At 38.7% G+C, this 24,267-nt stretch overlaps 1 protein-coding gene across 1 annotated transcript in view; it reads right to left on the bottom strand.

The window, feature by feature from the left end:
* The window catches only part of ITGA4 (integrin subunit alpha 4), an 83,248-nt gene that overhangs the window by 4,785 nt on the left and 54,196 nt on the right, over positions 1 to 24,267 (bottom strand). The window contains exons 17-23 of the mRNA XM_033423680.2: positions 18,900 to 18,976; positions 7,993 to 8,143; positions 6,604 to 6,699; positions 5,297 to 5,376; positions 4,805 to 4,894; positions 2,995 to 3,085; positions 436 to 543 (exon numbers count right to left, since the gene is read on the bottom strand). Coding sequence (XP_033279571.1) covers positions 436 to 543; positions 2,995 to 3,085; positions 4,805 to 4,894; positions 5,297 to 5,376; positions 6,604 to 6,699; positions 7,993 to 8,143; positions 18,900 to 18,976 — 693 coding nt within the window. The remainder of the gene's footprint in view (positions 1 to 435; positions 544 to 2,994; positions 3,086 to 4,804; positions 4,895 to 5,296; positions 5,377 to 6,603; positions 6,700 to 7,992; positions 8,144 to 18,899; positions 18,977 to 24,267) is intronic.

The following is a 24,267-nucleotide window of genomic DNA, read 5'->3' as shown; positions in this document are numbered from 1 at the left end:
GGATTATATATCAAATCTACTGAGTAGGTTTCTTTATCGATTGTCTTAAAGTTTTTTAAAGAACGTAAAAACAATTCTGATAGAATCATCAACACAAGAATATTGATTCTTAAGTAGTTATTTGAATATTAATAAAAGGCTGAAGTATTGCTTTTTCAACAGTGGTCTCAAGCTTTATGGAGAATTCCACCAATTAAATTACTTCCACAGGTCCCTATCACAAAGAAAATCTACCAAAGATGGTAGAGCATAGTTCTTTTATTGTGTTAAGTCACATGTAGAGGTTCCACTGTAATCCTGCCATTCTAATGCAATATTCAAAGTGTACACAGTAAATGCACGGTGCATTCATAGTTTAGACTAAGTGTGACTGAAGTAAGAGAAATCTCCATTTTAGCAATATTACTTAGAATAAAGGAAGGAACACGTTTTTACCTGGACATCCAAAATGTTGAACAGTTTATCAGTTTGGGGGATAAAAGAATTCGGTATCATTATTTCCACACTAATATTTGGAGCCATGCTTTGGCCAGTGTTGATAACCTGATAAGGAGAAAGAAAATTTAAACACTCAAAAAATACTTTTTATAGAAGTACAGATACCAATGAACTTTTCAGGCGAACCCATACATTTCATGTAACATTTATAATGGTGGGGGTTTGGAGTTGGCAGCTGCACGGCAAAAGGAGACAGAATATCCAGTCAGAACTTTAAAACGTTTGTTAATAATATAACTAGTCATTATTCCTAGACCTCTCCTTTTGGTGCCGATGAGACCAAACTGTCTACACTGATGGTCTACCGCAGAAGTAGTCTGAGGAAAAAGACATCAATAATATACAGTTGACCCCTGAACAACTCAGGGGGATTAGGGTCACTGACCTCAGCCCAGTTGAAACTCCTAATATAGTGTATACTCAGCCCTCTGTCTACATGGTTTCTCTGTATGCACAGATCCAACCAACCGTGGATTGTGTAGTACTATAGTATTTACTATTGAAAAAAAATCCACATGTAAGTGGACCCGTGCAGTTTAAACCTGTGTTGTTCAAGGGCCAACTGTACCTGGGTATGGCACATTATAGATCTAGAAAACCATGATCGGTTGTCCTTATAACTAGCCCATGAGGTGGGCTGACATTTTATTATTTGCCATCTCAGGAAAATGCTGAGGTGTTAACGTTGTAACCAAGATGAAAGTTAAAAAGTGACAAGAAGCGGGACCAAAACCCAGGTATCCTAATTCTAAATTCTATGGGGGTTTCACAAAGTCACTCTGTGCTGAGAGAATCATCAGCAGCAGTAAGTGAATAAAAATATTTTAAATTCAGGAAAATTATAATGCTGATGCACTCATAAAATCAGAAGAGGGTAGGTTATTGGGTTTTAGGAAAAAAAACATTTTTAATAATGCATAAGGGGAAGATATTTCATTATTGTTGATAAATCTGGGGTTTGCAGAACGCTGAAGAAGGAAATTGGGCCAAAATATGGCCTCCTGAGAACTATAAAACCAACACAGTAAGTCAGAAAAAAGATGTGCTACAATATCTAAATGAAATAGCATGACTCAAAGACTTGCAATAATCTTCTGAACACACACGATGTAAATATAGAGAGAGTATCCCTGGGCTTTGGGACAGGTGGTAACTGCCGGGCCTTGGAAGCACAGGGCAGTTGCAAAAGGCAATGTCAGCAATGGGGACCCAGCACTGCCCAGACCTTTAGACAAGGTCTTCCTGACGCCAGCAAATAACCAAGCTCACTTACAATATTCTTTATGCATGTTCGCCTAATAACATTTAGACCTCTGAGAACATCTTCATACTTGGACAAGTCACCAAGCCTACAGACTGAAAGAATCTCCATGCCCAGTCACTCCATTGTAATTTAACTAGACAATACTTGTGAACTATTATTTGCAACGTAATAAATAGGCCTTCTGGAGTCCAACTCAGTTTCTGTTTATCAGAGTACAAACCCCCACTGGACTGTGACAGGAGCATTTGGGGGGACTTCAAAGTAGAGGGTGACATTTTTCCAACACTAGGGTATACTAGTGTAACAACAACTTGAGTATGGACTCAAAAGAATTTTGAGGTCATTCTTCTTCCACAGATTGGGGCAGTGGCCCAGGAGTTTGCATTTTGGATAAGCACCTCAAGTGATTCTGATACACATTTTGAAAAGCACTGCCTTACAAAATATGATAATGTACCTAATGCAGATTCACTTACAGTCTGTAGATTGTTATACAGCTCTTGAGAATGTGTGAGCAGTGCTTTCGGTTCAAAAAATGTTTTTGTGGACATTATCTCCAATTATTTGCTCCTTATCAACATCCATGCTGTAACAAAAATTTCAGTTTGACAGTAAAAAGTGTTTAATGAAATTTTAGCTTTCTATTAGTATGTTAATACTTCTGGATGATGATGATACTCTTTCCTTTTTAAAAAGATTATTTAATAAATGATGGATCACTTGTCATGGGTCCTATACCAATGGCTTGAAAGGCTGACCAAGCAGACCTTAAATGGAGATGCGGAGGTAAAAGCTTCCTTTACTTGGTAAGGTTAGGACTTGTATGAAGCTTGGACCACGAAGAGGTTTCACTGATTTGCACCCAAAGATGCCTTTTCTTGACCTATTCTGATTTCTGCATGCATCTTTAGCAGATTCAGTTCCTCCCATAACTTTGCCTATTTCAGGCATTACCTCTGTTCCCAGGAGGTACTTACTGTAAGGAGAGGTAGTATAAGGAGAGGTAGTATAAGGAGAGTGGGCTCAATAACAGGGACAAGATGAATGGGAGAGAAGGCGCAGGGGCCCACCAGGCAAGGGCATGAGCCCTGCTGCAGCTCCCTTCTCGCCCTCAGCCAGCTGAGGTGGCCCAAAGCTGAGGGACGCCACACAGATATGATGTCCTCTGGAGCAATGCGTCGGTAACATTCTTTCAGTTTGCTACAAATATCAGCACAATCAACTTTTCTTACGTGGAAAGTGAAGTTCATTTTCTCTGCCATACACATTTCAGGCTCATTTTCCTCCTTTGGGCCATACACAAACGAAGTTGGGTTTACAAACCTGCCAGAAATGAATTCAGATTTAATTTAACTGTCTTATTTGCTGAGGTATTAGAAACAGTCTTTCTCTCTAGTCTAAATATAGCATATCTCTTAAATATCCCTTAAATATGCCATCATTCAGACGACAGGTGCCTCTAAGTACCATGGAATACTTTTGGTTTCTTGTAAAGATAAGAATTTTAGGGAAAATGTAATGAAATTAGAAAGCCACGTGCTCTGACTGGGGTGATAATTTCTCTTCCCGCCAATATCCTTTGCCTTCCCAATACTGCCTGGCTCACTCTAGTGACCATTCCTTCTCTCTCAGCCCTCAAATGCTTCACGCAAACTTGACGAATATGAGATAAATTCTTAGCTTTTCCCTAGGGCTCCAGTATCCTCCTGTATTTCAATCTAGCTGACAGATGTTTGAGTGATTTCTTATCACGCCCAATTCCTGCTGGCTGTTTGTAATGGACCCCAAGTCTGGGGAACAATTCAAACATCAAGAAGCAGGGCAAATTTTTGTTAGGATACAAGGTTGTCATTCCTTTACCTGAGATGAGACACATGCACGGTCAGTAATGAACTTTAAGACGTATTTTTCTAGGAAAATCCCAACTCCCCAAGTTGCTAATATTTGGCAGCTAATATGAGATAATGTGTTAGAGACTCTTTTACAAAGCAAAGAAATGAGAAATATTCCAATGTTGTAGATTTAGGCAGCTTGACAGTTGCAGAGCATCCCTTGCTCAAAATGAGATGTGGATGATGGAAAAGCAGGAGGACATACTTATAACAGAACCAAGGAGGTGAGGCGAGGTAAGCATTCGAACCCAGGCAACGTGAATTGACTTCTCTTTGCTCCCCACTACTCACCCTTGAATGGATTCCTCTTTCCTCCGCTGGTTTTCTCTCACAAACTGGAGAATCAGTTCCATCAGTTTCGGACACTATTTTTATATAACTATATGCCACCTTTATGGGTGGTTAAAAATGACTAGGGATGCTTTATAGTTAGGGCAACTAGAAGAGCTCATCTCTTTGTCCTGTGTCTCATATTGTCTATTGCTTTAAAAATGTGGTTTTAAACAAAGATTAGTAGGCTCAATAATTTCCAGTAAAATCATGAAAGGTTTTCATGATACTCCTTTAATTCCTTCTCTTCACATCTCCTTCCTGAGTCATAGGAGGGTCCATTCAAACAATTACTAAAATTGTGAGGAATCAGTGACTGCTGGGCCATGGGTATGGAACTCTGTAATTCACGGATATAAAGAGGGGACAAGGGAGCCGGCTCTCTTGTATCTCAATTCATCTGCCACGCAGGTAGATGCGGGGTCTGCACAAGGGCGATTTGGCCAACCTTCCACTTCTCTGAACTTCACACTTGCCCTGGCCACTGAGCGTGATACAAAGTGCACGCTGGCACTCTGGGGCCCTGGCCTGCACGGCGTACCGCTGAATGGTTGGACGTGGCCTCCTATTGGGCTTTTCCAGTAAGAAATCTCCTCCATTGGGGCATTAGTTTGAGGTGGTCTCAGTGATGACTACAGAGTGGGTTAAAATAACGAACACCTAAGCAATGGGCTGCAACACCGAGGTAATTGTTAAGAGACAGAAACGGCACATGACCTTTTCTTAAAAAACTTTAAATAGGCTTTTGACCAGTAGTTTAAGAAGCAACAGAATTCAAAATCAGCTCAGAATTTTACAGGAGTCCTCCATATCTACTCACCCATGAACAGTTAGCATGACTTCATACTTGAGAGGTACTGTTAAAGTCACTTTGTTACGCTTCATGTTGCCTGTTTCTCCTTCATTTTCACTACAGAAGCAAATAGAAAACACCGTCTTAGAATCCAGTCAGCACAAAACTTCTCTTCAGAGGGAACTAGTTACGCCCCATGTATACCTAATGTACTTGGAGGTTGGTTTAAAAAATGCTTTTTGAGGAGCGGGGATAAAAGTAGACGCAGTAGTAAGAAATATTTATGTCAGAGTTGGCAGAAATTTGCTCTCATTATTTATGCTGTTATTTGCTTCTGTGCTATAAAACCCTATGTTAGAAGGGTTTTTTGTTTGTTTAACAGATCACATAAAGGAAGTTTTCTCCTGCAGACAATGGAACACAGCTCCATGGTTCCCCTAAAGTCACCCCCCTTTTCTCCCCCCAAAAGTCAGGGGTTCATTTTCTTTAACACAATTGTTTTTTCATAATGAAATATACCAGGCGGCATGCACTGTGATGTTGAGATCCTCTTCTGCTCTGCTGAGTGAGCTGGCATCCAGAAGAAAGCTAATATCTGTCTGAAAAACATAGGGAACGCTCATTTTAAAAATAATCTAGGCACAAATATACAATGGAATATTACTCAGCCATAAAAAGAAACGAAATTGAGCTATTTGTAATGAGGTGGATAGACCTAGAGTCTGTCATACAGAGTGAAGTAAGTCAGAAAGAGAAAGACAAATACCGTATGGTAACACATATATATGGAATTTAAGAAAAAAAATGTCATGAAGAACCTAGGGGTAAGACAGGAATAAAGACACAGACCTACTAGAGAATGGACTTGAGGATATGGGGAGGGGGAAGGGTAAGCTGTGACAAAGCAAGAGAGAGGCATGGACATACATACACTACGAAACATAAGGTAGATAGCTAGTGGGAAGCAGCCGCATAGCACAGGGAGATCAGCTCGGTGCTTTGTGACCGCCTGGAGGGGTGGGATAGGGAGGGTGGGAGGGAGGGAAGGAGACGCAAGAGGGAAGAGATATGAGAACATATGTATATGTATAACTGATTCACTTTGTTATGAAGCAGAAACTAACACACCATTGTAAAGCAATTATACTGCAATAAAGATGTAAAAAAAAAATAAAAAGATAAAAATAAAAATAATCTAAAGTTTGTTTTTACAATCTGAATTTTAGTTTTTCTTATTATTTATGTTCTGTGAAATACAGATACGAAATGATGTCCTACAAGCATAGGCTAACCCTCACTCAGAGAACTACGGGGAAGCTGTCGGGTCTGTCGCAATTTTAAAGCAGCAGCATTTCCACGAGTGACGTTCAGAGACAAAGCCTCCTCTGAATGTAGATAGGCAGGTCCAGACTGACAAAATTAGAGATGCTTTAACAACTTGAGTGGGCACTCTTGCCAGAAACACCTTTTAGTAGAGCCCAGGTGACATGCTTGGCAGATAGGACCACCCGGGGTGGAGTTGGGGGAGTGTTGGGGAAGGGTGAGGCTGGGCAGCGGAATTGATTGACACATTCACCTGCCCGTCCTGACACAAACAGGCACCCCCTTCTTTTTCTTTCTTTTAAACAGTGAACATTGCCAAGAATATAAACACAATCTCAAAGATCTCAAGCCCAGTTGGTTTGGGTTTTATTTCATTTAGCTACTTACTCTTAGTAAATAATAAAAATGACAACAACAAATTATTTGCATGCAGCACAAACATAAGGAAACAAAATATTTTATATTCATGTCAGTAACAAAAACTATAAATGCTAAATGCTTACCCTTGATAGATGATCTACATATATATAACCAACCCTGCAGTCAAGTTTTACTATGCCAGAGCTGTCTGTTACTTCGCAGTTTATTTGTTTCTCCTCCTAAAAGGAAAATGAAATAACTGGTTTAAGTAGGTAAGGAATGAGAAGTTCATAACATATGTTTAAGGATGGTTTTTGAAAAGAAAATCATCCCTGAATACTTTCTTGGAAGACTAATTTCTGTTTACTTTGGGGATAAATCAATAGGAATATAAATACACTACATAAATATGTGTGTACAAGTATAGATTCATTCTAATATTCACATATATTCTCCACAGAATAATTCCTGGATTTGTAGCTTTCAACCATGTTTCTGTGTTCCCTAACTCAAGGTTCCTTGAAAAATCACGAAGCAAGGAATTCATAAGGTCTATATTTCATTGGCTGCCTTCTGTCTGGGTTGTGAGAGTGTGATAAAGGTATTTAATTATAACTGTAATCACAATTATATATATATATTCAAATATTCAGGGAAATATAAATTTATATACATCTCACAGATGTATATTTCCCTGAATAACTGAGTTTTCCCTCTTACCATTGCAAACAGGCTCCCAAAGCTCTAGAGGAAGTGGGTAGTAGATATTTATAAGAGGTCAAAGGCCTTTCTAAATGTCCTTAGTGTGAAGAAATGGTCTCTGGATAAGAGATGGGTACATTTTTCTAAGAGGCAGAGGAGCATCCACGGAGAAAGTGACTGAGACTTTTCTCTTTCAAATTTAACATTATTAATACCTCACTGATGGATTTAAGTGCTCATGACCGAGGCACAGTGGTAAAAAGGAAAAAAAAAAAGGAAAAGGTCTCCAGGTGCTCCAAACTCTTGCAGGAAAGGAGAAACTTGCCTACAATCTGGTTGACACCAGGATTTTGGAATTTGATGCTGGTTCTAGCATTTTGGAGGTCCTCTGGGATCGAGACAGTGTATGCGAACTTAAAATGCAGAGCAGTAACTCTGGGAGCCCAGCATGAAGGACCAATATGGCCCGTGTAGAGACCCCAACCATGAGGAGCACCATCACAGCACCAGATGAGGTTGTACCAGTGAGAAAAGCAATGACACCTGGGCAGCTTGCTTGGATAGCTGGACAATCGCTTCTGTCTCATAGTAGCATTGGTAAACAGGAAGCTGACTCTCTTGATCTCAGTCAGATCCCAAGGAACTTTCCATTTTGATTAGGGGCACAGAGGAAAAAAATTACTGGAAGCCCGAGTGATAAGTCTGAATATTAAGACTCATACGCCAAATATTTATACCTCAAATGATAAAGTGATTTATACATTTACATTCTTTAAAAGTTAAGTAAAATATCAATGTAGTATCATGCTACTGTAGTTTTCGATTCTTACCAGATCTAAAATCTTAATGAAGTAAAGACCAGTGGGTAGTCTGATATGCAGAGTTGTCTCATATGCATCATCTCCGGCATTAAATAAGGACACGTTCAACATTAATGTCTTCATACTTCCAACAGCAAGATAGGTTTTATTTTCATGTGGCCTAAAAATTAAGTACGATTTAGTTTTCGTTTGGAACTAAAAATCCCATCTCTTCATTTATGTATCCTGAACATAAAATACTAATTTGGAAGCACAGCCATAGGAGATGACCCCATGCAAGTAGATGTAAATCCATTGTAAAAAGAACTCAGTTTCCCAGGTTTCAGATAAATTCAGTTAGTTATTACATAGGAAAAGTTTTCTAATTTAGTTATAATTAAACTAGTCTGCTTTCTGTTTAACTTCTTGCTTCTATCATTTTAGCATATTTTTCTCATTATTTCAAAATATCTTCCTAAAAGAAAAGATTTTTTTTTTCTTTCTTCATTCTTGAGTAGACATTGAACTAGCTGCTGCCAAAGCCAAAGGAGAAGAGACTATTTCCACCAAAACAGAGGATACTTTGGTGGAAGTGAGCATGGCATGGGAAAGGACTACTATGGCCAGCACGTGGGTACCACTAAAATCTGTTGAACTAGAAAGAATTTCTTAAGGCAGGCTGGTCACCTCTACCAATAACTAGACCAAATTAAAAATAGAACTGCGGAAGTGTTTCACCATCTTGTGAACTGGAAAGGGAACACTGCTACAAATCCAAACACGTAAGTGAGTTCAAGTTCTGGCTCTGGGCCCCGTTCTTCCGGGGGAGAGGTCATTTAGCATTTTAAAGACTCAGTCACCCCACCTGTAATAATAACTACTGTTCAGTGAAGATATGACTCATGCACATTCCATGAAACCCCCAAGGAACCTGAGGTTTAAGAAATGTATTCAAGGTACCACAGCTAGAATGTTCTAAAGTCTCAAGGCAACCCATTCCCTTTACTGATTAGATGGTTAGAAAAGCTCAGAACCTGCTACAGAATGTCATGATTCTGTAAGCTGTCCTCAAAAACAGACACTCTTAGATATCAAAGTATTTAAATTAAAAACAAATTAGTTCAACCAGAGAAGAATATGACCCAAAGCAAAATATCAGACGAGGATAATCATAACAATAAGAAAGATATTCACCTAGCAACTAGAGTTTAGAAAACATTTCTTCAACAATGCTTACATTGCATCATTCTAATCAACATCTGTATTTGTGTTTGAATAAACTATTTATGGAAATGTTAAACACATAGTAGGCATTTAGTAGTTATTTGTGAGTTGATTTAAGACAGAATGTTTAAGGACAGAGTTAAAGAACAAGTTTCAAGATTGATGCTTTTAAGCATTACTTGAAGATGAAGAATGATTTTAATTGAAAGCCCCTGTATAATAATCGTTACATCTATTACTCCCACATACAAAAATAGTATAACAAATTCCCAGCTTTGTAGAGCTTATAAAGGGCAGATTTATAAACAGATGTAAACAGATATTAGAAATACTTGGAAAGAGTTATGAATGAAGGGCTCTGGGACCAGGGCGGGGACCCATTTTGCCTGGGGGTAGCAAAGGCATGTTGCTTCTTGCTTTTGTACTATTCTAGTTATTTAGGTTGAGCTGAATGAAGATTAAAATTTCTTTTCTTAAATAAAGAACATCTGAAAATTTCATGATTGAACTGGCATTCACTTGGATTATACTCTTAATTGATTTGTCAAGTCCTCTTCCAATTTTCACACTACTGGGGGCGGGTGGTGGTCACTTTGCAGAAAGCAAACTTGATAATGTCACGTGTCTGCTTCCTTTCCTCCAGTGCTTTCAAGATAGAGTTCTGATTAGTGCAGCAGATGCAGCCTGAAAGAGCTGGTCGTGCCTTACTTTCCACTGCACAACCCATTCCTTCCCTTTAGCCATGCTCACCTACAAACAGGGGTCCAAACACCTGTGTTTTGTGTCCTATTTCAAGCCATCCCTCTGCCTTCAACCTCTTCCCTCTTCATGTTATCTGGTTAACTTATACTTGTTCTTCAAGACTCAGCTTGAGTGTCAATGTTAAGAGTCCTCAGAAGTTCTTCCACTTGATAACTTATTGCTAAGCCCCTTCACCCAGCATTGCATCCTCCCTAACAGAAATGGCTTCTCTCTCTGCCACTTTCCCACACACTGGGCAACCCTCTAATGCAATACGTTCACACTGTCTGGCTTTTCTCACCACTAGAATAAGTTCTCTTGGAGAAAAGGTGCCGGGTCATGAATATCACTGTTTTCTCAGAGACTAGCAACACAGTGTTCAAAATATATGTGTGGTATGTAAGTGTATCAAACATTAAAAAGGGCTGGATAACACTAAAAAAAAAGTCTGAAAGATTGAGGAAATTACTGGATAAGTGACTGTTAAGAGTTCATGAACTCATTACACATTCTATGAAATTAGAGCCATGCTTATCTGTTCTGTGACGGTATGCAAATTCCAAATGTTTCATTAAGATAAAGTAAACATCTACTACTACCACATCATGTGATCTACACCCCGCCCATATAACCTAATGTTTTAGTGGCAATACAACTATTGAGTTGACCAATAAATTAATGGCAACATCGATACTGTTTGAGTTTGAATTTGAGAAGCAAATTATTATGAACCTCAGAATCTACAAACAAAATTATTATAATTTTGAACACTTCCCCCCACTTTGATACTTCTCATAATATATCTATGAGAAATTGGACATTTCACTTAATACCTAAAAGTTCTTCCCTTCTTATCCTAATTGTTTTTCACTTTAAACCTTCTTATCAAGGTAGGACATACATATAGAAAAATGTGCACAACCTAAGTGTAGAGCTCAGCAAATTTTTATAAACTGAATACATGTGTGAAACCAGCACCCAGATCAAGAAAACCATATTGCCAGGACCAAAGAAATACCCTTGTGCCCCCTTCCAATTCTTGGCCCTACCCACCATCTTGCTTTTACTAGTATAGACTGGCTTTGCCCAGTTTTATATTTCATATAAATGGAATCACTGAGTATGTAATCTTGGAGTATCCAACATTCTTTACTCAAAATTTTGTTTTTAAGTTTAATCTATATTGATGCATGGAGTTGTAAATCGTTTCTTCTCATTGGTGTGTATACTAATTTTTGTAAATATGCCACATTTTATTTATCCTTTCAACTATCATTGGGAATTTTGGCAATTACAGTTTGGAGCCTTTATAGTTTTTCAGTAAACATATATACATAATTCCATTGTGTCAGTCTGTCTATCTATGAGCAGGCCCTTATCGTTTATTAACCCAGGACTAATTCCTGAAAAAAACCTCTAAATCTGGCTAATTTTGGCAACCAGCTTAAATTTAACTAACAAATTACATTAAAAAAATAAAATACACTATAAGGAACTATATTTAAATAATAAAAAATAAAAATGTCCTACAGGATTATCATATAAAAGAAAGCATACCAGAGAGTAGGGGTTCAAAAACTGCTGCCTGAAGGCCAAATTGGGACCGCTGCCTGGTCTTGTAAATAAAGGTTTATTGGAACACAGCCATGCTCTTTCGTCTGTGGCCACTTTTGCACTATGACGGCAGAGTTGAGCAGTTGCGACATCTCTGTCCCACAAAGCCTAAAATATTTACAGTTTGTCCCTTCAAGTAAAAAGTTTGCTGGCTCTGCCATTGGGCAGTCTGACTGAGGAGCATAATTAGTTTGAAAATAAGCGTACCACATCATATTACTATATTTAAAACCTGTATTATTCTGACAATAACAGAAGCTTCATTATTTCAGATGGCACCCGATGCTGCCTTAGAGGAAACGATCTCCCAGACCTCATAATTCCTTGTCTGGTACTAAAGACATCGAGGAGAAAGGAATGAAGAAAATGTCCCTATGTAGCATTTCTAGTTCCGATCCCTGGCTTTGAGAAGCTGGATATTTCTGGAAGGATGTATGATAAGTAACAAGGCAGTACCTCTTCTGAATCATGGCTATCATTTCAGGGTGGAAGAATCTGACTCAGTCATAATGTGCTATTCCTCCCAGTGTTTGAGGGGATGGCTGGGACTTATTCTTGTGTTGTAAACCTTTGTGTTACACAAGCACGCATCTGCTCGGTGGCCCTGTGATAAAGGGCAGAGTGAAGACGTGCGGGAACATGGCTGTCCCACATCCCCTCTACTTCTCTAGAACCACGTTACAACTAAAGGAAACTAAGAGGTTCTAAAAGTAAACTTCAGCTTGACATTAAAGTTTAATTAAGACTTGTAGAAGAGCTGCCTATAAATAGACATTTATAAAATATTCTGGCTTGTAACCAAAGCATTAGTCACTGAACACCTTTGGGAAAGAAGTTGGCACTTAGACAAGCAACAGAAGGTGAAAGCACTGCATAAACAGCTAGGTTCCAAGACAACAGCAAATGAAAGAGAAACACAGTATTCACATTTCAACAGCGAGGCTGCTGGTCTGTTTTCCATTTTTAAGCTATTTTGCCACATTACCATAATTACAATTCTACTCTTTATGTGTGTGTGTGTGTATATATATATGTATACATCTTACTGTATCTTGATTAACAAGGTGCTGTCAGAAAGATACCCACTAGCTTTTTACATGAGACATAATAAAGGACCAGGTGCACATCTGGAAGTGTGACAAGGCCGAACCAGAGCTTTCCCCGGGAATCGCAGTTCATTCTTTATTAAAACATGCATGATGCAGACTTGAAATTTACAAAGCAGCCTAGAATCCATGTAATTTAAACAAATCAAGATACTGTGTACATACAGAATCATAACTTAATAAGTGAAAGGAAAAACAGAAAAATGATGTATTTCGGCACCAGGCTCTACGTTTTTCCTGAATGAACGCTACTGTTCTATTTTGTGAGAAATGCTCCCTAAGTCTTCATATAATTAATGCATTTTGCCTTGATAAGATGAATGACTGCTTCATAGCTAACATGTTTTTAATCAAGATGCTAGAACAAAATATAACAGAAATTGCTATGTACCCAGGTCAAGGTAATACGAGCCATTTATTTGACAAAAGACTAGCCTGCGGCAAAGTGCCCTCAGGCCCAAGTAAAATTTTGTCCTCTTTTTTCTTTATTACTGACTTCAGGGAAAAAAATAAAATAGTGGAAAATTCTCATCTACTGGGCAATATCAGATACCTGACATTTAAGAAGATTTTACTGAACAGACAAATTCACTAAGATGCCAAGGAGGATAGCAGAAGAACATGGATTGGAAGATAGAGCTAGGAATTAGAATGTTTAGTGTATGAAGCATACGATTCCTCTTCCCCAAACTCTGTGACATCAGTGAGACACATATTCCTACTATCCGCATTTTAAAAATGGACAGTTTTGTTACACTCACTCTTTTGGGGGTAACAGCACAGTGCGGTTACACACCGCTGTCTACCCAACAGTGAGTTCCCTTCTTAGCTGCTAACAGAACCCTGGATTCGCCAGGCAGTCGGTAGTATCCCCTCGATACTGCAGAAGCTAAGCCCCCAGCTCAGCTTCAGGGAGTGAATTATGATTGATCTACTATGATCGTGACGACTCCATCCTCTTTCAACCAGGATAGATCGGGGGCAGCATGTGACACCACTTTGGTTAATCAGAATAAGGCGTCTGCTCAGACACTTCCCTTCCTTGAAAGGCAGCCTCAGGAGGACACAGAATTTTGCTCCTGCCCCTTTCTGTTTACTGGGAACCTTGGTGCCCCAGCCGCCACAAGGGAAAAGCCAAGAGAACTGGAAAGATAACCATGAACCACAAAGGCCCAGATTTTGGTAGCTTCTCACTAAACCTGCAACCACCTTCTCCAGACTGCTTATTATGCAAAATAATTAAACACCTTTGTCTAAGTTACTATTAGTCCCGTACTCTGTTACTCACAGTTAAAAGCATTCCTCACTGATATGAAAGCACTTTTGTTCAGGAAAAGCCTCCATCACTTACGCTGGAAGCATGACGGAGGCACAGAAGAGAAGTAGTGTCATTTAGATCAGTCATCTCTGCGAAAGACTCGATTTTAAATTACCTAGGTGATGGTTAATACCTGCTCTTCTATTTGTAATCTTTTAGATAAAGTCATATTTGTTCATTTTCACTTCGCACTGTAAGTCCATTTGAATGTGGTTTACCATCCTGAGAATTTAGAGATTCAGGAGGAAGCCTCAACTTAACGAAAACATGAGATGGAGTGCATCAGCACTATTTAGTTTGCTGTCGGCAGTCTATTAGTGCAGTCATCAGAAACTCATCACACCTGAAGCAGGTATGTAGCTCTGAGACACAGAAATACCACTAGTGCCAGCGGAGTTACAGTCGGGAGAAGGCATAGGACATATGGTTGCAATTTGCCTACCACGACCGAGAAGGCAGAGAGGACTCCTTTGAGGGAGAGGCAAATTGTTCTCTGAGAGAGCATCATTTATTAAAATGCAAAGTAGTTTGTCAGAACCCTTCACCCGTGGGCCTAAAAATTAATTCAAAGAGTTTTCATTTGAAAACTCTTCAAATAAGTTATTTACCTAATGGAAAGAGCCTGTAATCTTCCTAACTGATGCAAAACATGTGGGGCTTACACTTTACACTGGCCTTGAGGCCACTACAAACTTCATAGAACTGAAAACAACTGACCCAGGCACAGTCAGCAGCTATCTCGGGACATAAAGAAACAATAAACTCTGGACAAATAACCAGTACACGTGCAGAAAATGTTTAGAATTCACTGGCAATATTTCATTTTTTTATCCAAATGAAAACATTTTTATCGTGGTCTATAACTATTCCAACCATAATTTATCAAAAATAACACCTTTTCTCAAATCTTCATATGTACCAGGCTTTGTGCTATGCAATGCACTGGCCTGCATTATTGCATTTTATTTTTAAAACAACCTTACAGAAGCCCCAGTGGCCTAATGGATAAGGCATTGGCCTCCTAAAACAACCTTACAGAGTACTATTTTACCTTCTTGCCAATGAGGAAGGACGTTTACAGAGGTTGAAAGGCTTCTCTGAAAAGGTCATTCAGCTAGTAAATGGTAGATAGACTTGAACCAGGTTAGCCTGACTCCAAATCTAAACTCTAAACCACCACAACACTGGTTCTCAGATTTCAGCTTGATAAGAACCACTGACAGCCTTCTTAATAATGAACATTTCTGGCCTGGTCCCCATGGATTCTGATTTGGATGGTCAGGGGCCTAGGAGCCTGCATGTCTACCAAGCATCCCAGGTGATTCTCATGAAGGTGACTCAAAGACCACACCTTGAGAAAAACTGCCTTACCTTCTGTTGGCTGCCATACAAAATCATAATGGACTTGATATTTCGACTACAGGAAACATTATCACTTCAAATTAAAAATGCAATGTAGGTAATGTAATTTCTCGTGAGAAATACGTAATGAAGAAAAACTGATAATTCAATTACATTAATGATTTAATATCTTAATTCAGTAAGATATTATTTTCATTCTTCAGGAAATAAGCATTCTCAGTAATATTTCCACATAAATTTCAACATCTCATTTTTTTCACGGGCCAGAGGGACTGCAGTGAAAGATGACAAGGTAACCATGGAAGTGTCTGATTTGAGAAGAAGAAAACACCACTTATTTGGAGCTTAGGTAATCTTTCCCACACAAAATACTTCTTCTTATCAAAGGCCCATGAGAGCCAAAGCACCAGGAAGACTAAGCATTTTAGAAAGAAAATAAATATGTGAATGGGAAGGTTATAAATTATTCATCTAATAATTCAACAAAGGCACCACAATTACATGCTGGATTAAAAGCAGTTAGCGGTTGCTGTTTTTGGACTATCTAAGCAGCCAATCTGGATAATTTAAGTATAAAGTCCAATTATCTATCAAATAGGTTAGGGCTTCTTGGCCCTCAACTGTGGATGCTCAAGGCTATCCTGGCATTGCCTAGGTGAAAAGAATTAATTTATTCTCTGCCATATGTGATCCCACCCCAGCAGGGTACTCAGTGCTGTTTGTCAACCTTTTTACTCATTCCTGGTTGATTCCCTATCCCATTTATCTTCACAGCTATTTTGAATCTTTTCCCATTCCCTTCACAAGGTCCCAAACCCAACCTCAGAGCCCTCACCTTCCATATACAAACCCATTTTTTATTCTGGCCATCCATTAATTCTCTATATTTCCCTTCCTTCCACGTTAAAATTTCTTAATCAATGTCAGCATCTATTCACAGCTTCTTAGCTCAAGACAAGGGGAATCCTAACTTCTTTCTAAGGCTAACCCTTCCACCTGAGTCTGATCCCAGGTACATGCTGTTTCCTTTAGAACCCTGTTCCATCCTCAGCAAACATCCACTTGTCACCTACAGTGTTCCAGGCACTGTGTTACCTATTGGAAAGGCAAGATGAAAAGACAGGAACCCACCTTAAAGCAGTGTACAGGATAGTGTGAAGACAGACAATAATAGTTCTGAGCACAGGTGCAATGGGACCAGGGCCACAGGAGGACTAGGTTTATGTAGCTGGAGACAAAGTGGGGGGGGGGGCTTTACCTAGAAAACAGCTGAGATTTATAAGATAAATAAGCATTAATCAGATAAGTCAAAGTGAAAAGATACAGAGGCTCAGGAGAGCATGGCATGGCCACACAACTATTCTGCAATCAATGGAAAAAAGTCCTGTGGAATTGCTGAGGAAGGGCACTAAGGACTTTAGATGTTAATGAGCTACTGAAGCCTTGCTATCAAAAGTGTAAGTTAGAAAGCTCACTCTGGAAACGTCTTGGTAGAGGAATTTGAATAATGTAAAATCAGAGGCCAGTAGCCCAGAAAGTGGTAAAGCTCAGTGATTCAGGCAGGATATTGAGTGCCTGATTTGGAGCAACAGTAGTAGAGATGGAGAAGTATGATGGATAAAAAACACATCTGGGTGGTAGTATTATAGGACTTGGTAATTTATTTGATGTCAGGGATAAGAGAGAGAGAAGAAAGCAGGTTGAGCTCCAGGCTGTTGGCTTTGGTAACTAACTAATGGTTGTGTCACTGGTGGACAGTGACTGGGCACCCAAGACTGCATGTCTGTTAGCCAGCTGGATGGGTGGGTGTGGAACTCAGAGACACTGATTTGGGCATCAGCAGTGGAGGCAGACCAGGTGAGGTTATGGTTGTGGGCAAGATTATCCAGGGAAAATATGGGAGTGTGAGAAGGAGTGAGAGAGGGCTATTAAGGGAGCCCAAAGAGGCAAATTCAGAGGTCCTCCAGACACAAGTGAGAAGGAGGGCCGAGAGAAGTAAAAGGAGATTGGGAGTAGGATGGCATCCGGGAAATTAAAAGACATTGAAAAAAAGGAAGTGAACAGCTGTCAAATTCTTCACAGGACAGATCAAGTAATATACGAAGTGTCCCCTGGATTTAAGCAGACTATTTCTTTGTTCAATTTATTCTTTTCCCTGCCTTTGATCCTCATACTTGTTTATATCTTGCCATAATTAAATAACATTTGATAAATACATAAAAATTCAGTTGAACCTACTTGTTCCTAATAAATTCTCCTTCCCTTAATCACTGATGCTGCCATTTAGCTATGACTGCACAGAAATTTCTGTTAAAATTTGCCAGCGACATCCTTTTCTCCCCCACCAGTCACATTTTAAGTGCCAACTTCCATGACCTTTCCTCAGTCATTATGCTCTCTGATTGCTACAAAATCACAGTATTAGGTCCCTCTTTTTACATTCTCCATTGGCTATTTCACCTTGGAGGTGGTTTCTCTTAGTTCGATGAAGATACTTTTTCAGTCTCCTGGAGTTAAGTCCTTATTCTTTTTAAGCTCTTTAAATAGAATTTACCCACCCCTCTCAAGATTTGATCCTTAGTTCTTTGTGAAATTCACATTTCCATCGCAGGCATTCACATAACTAATGTGAAGAGGACCTCCAAACATAATCCTGAACTAGATTTTCCACTGCAGAGCTACCTATAGAAGTCTCATCAAATTCAACACACCCCAATTTAAACCTGCTTCCTCTATATCCCTACCTCCCCCAAACAGTCTCCCATATTCCTGCCCTGTCAGTGATGCCTCCTTGCCCTCTTTCACTTTCCATACACAACCAGCTCTTAACCTGAAGTGTGGATTCTCTCTCTCTGGTCCTCATTTTCACATCTTCCCTCTGGCATGCAGAACAATTTCAACAGAGGGGATATAGACATGATACAGAATTACAATGGTTTATTTCCCAACATAAATAATGATAGCAATCAACATTTATCCAGTTTGCACTGTGTGCACTATTCTAAGCACGTTTACATGTATTTTCTTTTTCCTGTTTCCCTTCTATGAATTTAGAAGACAAAGATGATTTATTCCCTTTCAAATGGGTCACATATATATTTAGGGATATCTTTGTTTTGTACATCAATCTGAATTATGTAACCAGTTTTTGGATGATAGAATACTAAGCATTATGTAGTAAAGGTTAGCTCATTTTGAACCAAAACTCTATTAACAGGCACTTACAGATGTCTGAAAAATAACTACAATTATGATAACAATAACCCAAAGCACATTTAAATCCTGAAATATCTTCCGAGTTATCAGTGAAAGGTTAAAATCATGCTTGATAAAACCATGGTGCTAACACATTCTCATTCTTTTGAAAAGTGGTAATCTTTGAGTGTATACTTATGTGACTGCTGTATAGAACACTTAGTCTCTTTCAGCAGAATGAGACTGCTGTTCTTTTCCAGGTCTTTAAATGCTGCTAACCCCCAAGGATTAGTTCTTAGTCCTTTACTCTTTAGAACCCACATGTACACACCAATTACCCCATCCTGATAAGTAAGCAGAGAGCCAACTACACTCACCTCAAAAATCCAATTTTTGCAGAAACCTGTAAATCAGCAGAACAGTTTTCATGCGCACAAAATCTTGCAAAGTTTATCTGGAAATAAAATATGACAGTACTTTTTATCTTAGTTCAAATCAGTAGGTATATTTCTATGTTTTTTAAAGGATAAAATATCTATGACATTGAAAAAATAAAATTAATATAGCAAATTGATAACTCCTTTATACCTTTTGAAGAGTTCGATTTGAGCATCAGTAGGTTCAGATGACAATTCCAGGGCTAAAGGAACCACGTTCTTTCAATAGGTAAATTTAAAGCCTAAGTTTGTTAAGCGAAAGAAATAACTTCTTTCTTTCATAATAGTTGTATAAAAAGAAGTTTAATCAGACTGTGGTAGTAACCTCTGTAAATGTTTAGAACCTGTGCTGCCAAGATTTTCTTTGTTGAGTCCCTCTCGATTTTCTGGTGCTGCTGTTTGATCCTGCCTATTATGCATACGCATGACACTTAATTTTCACAGATGGCAGAACAGTGATTTTTTTTTTTTTTTTTTTTTTTTTTTGCGGTACGCGGGCCTCTCACTGCTGTGGCCTCTCCCGTTGCGGAGCACAGGCTCCGGACGCACAGGCTCCGCGGCCATGGCTCACGGGCCCAGCCGCTCCGCGGCACGTGGGATCCTCCCAGACCGGGGCACGAACCCGCGCCCCCTGCATCAGCAGGCGGACTCTCAACCACTGCGCCACCAGGGAAGCCCAGAACAGTGATTTTATATTGGTTGAAAATAATAAAATGTAGAAATTTTACTTTGAGGATACAGTGAATAAAAATAAATGATAGTTTATCAACAGGTTCCAGAATTTATTTAATTCTGAGTATTTTAATAGGACCCAGAGATACTGCAAGGTACACAGGAAGCCCTGAGGTATAAGCTGGACAAAGGAAAAAGAGAGAGATACAAAAAGAAAGGAAGCTGAGAGGAACAGGTGAGAGAGGGAGAGATGCAGAAAAGAAAGAAATCTAGAAAGTCAGAGAAGGAGCCAGGCACATGAAATGTGAAGTGGGTAGAGCGTTGTCAAATGGCACGTCAGACCAGAGACTGCCTATACCAGCGGGAGCAGCGGGAAAGTGTAAATAGTTCTCTAGATTATTAATTTTTTTCTACTTCTCTTATTCGTAAAGCAGGTGGCTTGAAGAATCAAAATGTAGCTCATTTGTAGCTCATTCTAATATAACTACAAATTGCTAAGGTTTGGGCTTATGTACTTTACAATATTGAGAGGTTCATTATTAAAGACATTTAAAAGTAGTTGATACTGAAAACTGAAGTTCAACAGAAGAGTGAAAAAAACCGACTTCCATAAATATTTTCATACAAGGCTATAGAAAGACTTCGCTCTTAATTTATTATCTTCATTTGATCTAGTATTGTAGGCCAGACAGTGCTGACTGTAAGCTCAAATATGTTAAAGCGACTTAAGGGCAATTTTATCTGGACAGGATATGAACAGGACCTTTAAATATCCTTTCATCTTTTGCATTCTGTGTGCCATTACTGAATGTTTTAATGAATGCTTTAACCATGGCCCCAAACATCCTGTTGACTCTGTCTTTGTGTTGTTGGACAGTAAAAGTCTGAACAACTGGACTCCTGGGAATAAACACACAGTGAGTGAAACTGATATATTTTGGGATACATTTATTTTAAATTTTTTAAAAAAATCATCATTAGAGTATAATTGCTTTACAATGGTGTGTCAGTTTCTGCTTTATAAAAAAGTGCATCAGTTATACATATACATATGTCCCCATATCTCTTCCCTCTTGCATCACCCTTCCTCCCACCCTCCCTATCCCACCCCTCTAGGTGGTCACAAAGCACACAGCTGATCTCCCTGTGCTATGTGACTGCTTCCCACTAGCTATCTATTTTACATTTGGTAGTGTATATATGTATATGCCATTTTCTCATTTTGTCACAGCTTACCTTTCCCCCTCCCCATATCCTCAAGTCCATTCTCTGGTAGGTCTGCGTCTTTATTCCCGTCTTGCCCCTAGGTTCTTCATGACCTTTTTTTTTTTTTTGATTCCATATATATGTGTTAGCATACGGTATTTGTTTTTCTCTTTCTGACTTACTTCACTCTGTATGACAGTGTCTAGGTCCATCCACCTCATTACAAATAACTCAATTTCATTTCTTTTTATGGCTGAGTAATATTCCATTGTATATATGTGCCACATCTTCTTTATCCATTCATCTGTCGATGGACACTTAGGTTGCTTCCATGTCCTGGCTATTGTCAATAGAGCTGCAATGAACATTGTGGTACATGACTCTTTATGAATTATGGTTTTCTCAGGGTATATGCCCAGTAGTGGGATTGCTGGGTCGTATGGTAATTCTATTTTTAGTTTTTTAAGGAACCTCCATACTGTTCTCCATAGTGGCTGTATCAATTTACATTCCCACCAACAGTGCATGAGGGTTCCCTTTTCTCCACACACTCTCCAGCATTTATTGTTTGTAGATTTTTTGATGATGGCCATTCTGACCGGTGTGAGGTGATACCTGATCGTAGTTTTGATTTGCATTTCTCTAACGATTAGTGATGTTGAGCATTCTTTCATGTGTTTGTTGGAAATCTGTATATCTTCTTTGGAGAAATGTCTGTTTAGGTCTTCTGCCCATTCTTGGATTGGGTTGTTTCCTTTTTTGATATTGGGCTGCATGAGCTGCTTGTTAATTTTGGAGATCAATCCTTTGTCAGTTGCTTCATTTGCAAATATTTTCTCCCATTCTGAGGGTTGTCTTTTGGTCTTGCTTATGGTTTCCTTTGCTGTGCAAAAGTTTTTAAGTTTCATTAGGTCCCATTTGTTTATTTTTGTTTTTATTTCCATTTCTCTAGGAGGTGGGTCAAAAAGGACCTTGCTGTGATTTATGTCATACAGTGTTCTGCCTATGTTTTCCTCTAAGAGTTTGAAAGTGTCTGGCCTTACATTTAGGTCTTTAATTCATTTTGAGTTTATTTTTGTGTATGGTGTTAGGGAGTGTTCTAATTTCATTCTTTTACATGTAGCTGTCCAGTTTTCCCAGCACCACTTATTGAAGAGGCTGTCTTTTCTCCACTGTATATTCTTGCCTCCTTTAACAAAAATAAGGTGACCACAGGTGCATGGGTTTAACTCTGGGCCTTCTATCCTGTTCCATTGACCTATATTTCTGTTTTTGTGCCAGTACCATACTGTCTTTATTACTGTAGCTTTGTGGTATAGTCTGAAGTCTGGGAGTCTGATTCCTCCAGCTCCATTTTTCTTTCTCAAGATTGCTTCGGCTATTCAGGGTCTTTTGTGTTTCCATACAAATTGTGAAATTTTTTGTTCTATTTCTGTGAAAAATGCCATTGGTAGTTTGATAGGGATTGCGTTGAATCTGTAGATTGCTTTGGGTAGTAGAGTCATTTGCACAATGTTGATTCTTCCAATCCAAGAACACGGTATATCTCTCCATCTGTTTGTATCATCTTTAATTTCTTTCATCAGTGTCTTACAGTTTTCTGCATACAGGTCTTTTGTCTCCTTAGGTAGGTTTATTCCTAGGTATTTTATTCTTTTGTTGCAATGGTAAATGGGAGTGTTTCCTTAATTTCTCTTTCAGATTTTTCATCATTAGTGTACAGGAATGCAAGAGATTTCTGTGCATTAATTTTGTATCCCGCTACTTTACCACATTCATTGATTAGCTCTAGTAGTTTTCTGGTAGCATCTTTAGGATTCTCTATGTATAGTATCATGTCATCTGCAAAAAGTGACAGTTTTGCATCTTCTTTTCTGATTTGGATTCCTTTCATTTCTTTTTGTTCTCTGATTGCTGTGGCTAAACTTCCAAAACTATGTTGAATAACAGTGGTGAGAGTGGGCACCCTTGTCTTGTTCCTGATCTTAGAGGAAATGCTTTCAGTGTTTCACCATTGAGAATGATGTTCGCTGTGGGTTTGTCAAATACGGCCTTTATTATGTTGAGGTAAGTTCTCTCTACGCCTACTTTCTGGAGGGTTTTTATCATAAATGTGTGCTGAATTTTGTCAAAAGCTTTTTCTGCATCTACTGGGATGATAGTATGGTTTTTCTCCTTCAATTTGTTAATATGGTTTATCACATTGATTGATTTGCGTATATTGAAGAATCCTTGCTTTCCTGGGATAAACCCCATTTGATCATGCTGTATGATCCTTTTAATGTGCTGCTGGATTCTGTTTGCTGGTATTTTGTTGAGGTTTTTTGCATCTATGTTCGTCAGTGATATTGGCCTATAGTTTTCCTTCTCTGTGACATCTTTGTCTGGTTTTGGTATCAGGGTGGCCTCACAGAATGAGTTTGAGAGTGTTACTTCCTCTGCTATATTTTGGAAGAGTTTGAGAAGTATAGGTGTTAGCTCTTCTATAAATATTTGATAGAATTTGCCTGTGAAGCCATCTGGTCCTGGGCTTTTGTTTGTTGGAAGATTTTAAGTCACAGTCTCAATTTCAGTGCTTGTGATTGGTCTGTTTATATTTTCTATTTCTTCCTGGGTCAGTCTCAGAAGGTTCTGCTTTTCTGAGAATTTGTACATTGCTTCCAGGTTGTCCATTTTATTGGCATATAGTTGCTTGTAGTAATTTCTCATGATCCTTTGTATTTTTGCAGTGTCAGTTGTTACTTCTTTTTCATTTCTAATTCTATTGAAGACTCAAGTCTTCTCCCTTTTTTTCTTGATGAGTCTGGCTAATGGTTTATCAATTTTGCTTATGTTGTCAAAGAACCAGCTGTTAGTTTTATTGATCTTTGCTACTGTTTCCTTCTTTTCTTTTCCATTTATTTCTGATCTCATCTTTATGATTTCTTTCCTTCTGCTAACCTTGGGTTTTTTTCTTCTTTCTCTAATTGCTTTAGGTGTAAGGTTAGGTTGTTTATTTGAGATGTTTCTTGTTTCCTGAGGTAGGATTTTGTATTGCTATATACTTCCCTCTTAGAATTGCTTTTGCTGCATCCCATAGGTTTTGGGTCTTCATGTTTTAATTGTCATTTGCTTCTAGGTATTGATTTTCTCTTTGATTTCTTCAGTGATCTCTTGATTATTAAGTAGTGTATTGTTTAGCCTCCATGTGTTTGTATTTTTTTACAGACTTTTTCCTGTAATTGATATCTAGTCTCATAGCATTGTGGTCGGAAAATATACTTGATATGATTTCAATTTTCTTAAATTTACCAAGGCTTGATTTGTGACCCAAGATGTGATCTATCTTGGAGAATGTTCCACGAGCACTTAGGAAAGTGTATTCTGTTGTTTTTGGATGGAATGTCCTATAAATATCAATTAAGTCCATTTTGTTTAATGTATCATTTAA

Source organism: Orcinus orca, chromosome 7 (genome assembly GCF_937001465.1).
Source record: "Orcinus orca chromosome 7, mOrcOrc1.1, whole genome shotgun sequence".
Classification (NCBI taxonomy): Eukaryota; Metazoa; Chordata; class Mammalia; order Artiodactyla; family Delphinidae; genus Orcinus; species Orcinus orca.
This window is presented reverse-complemented; position numbering and strand designations above follow the sequence as displayed.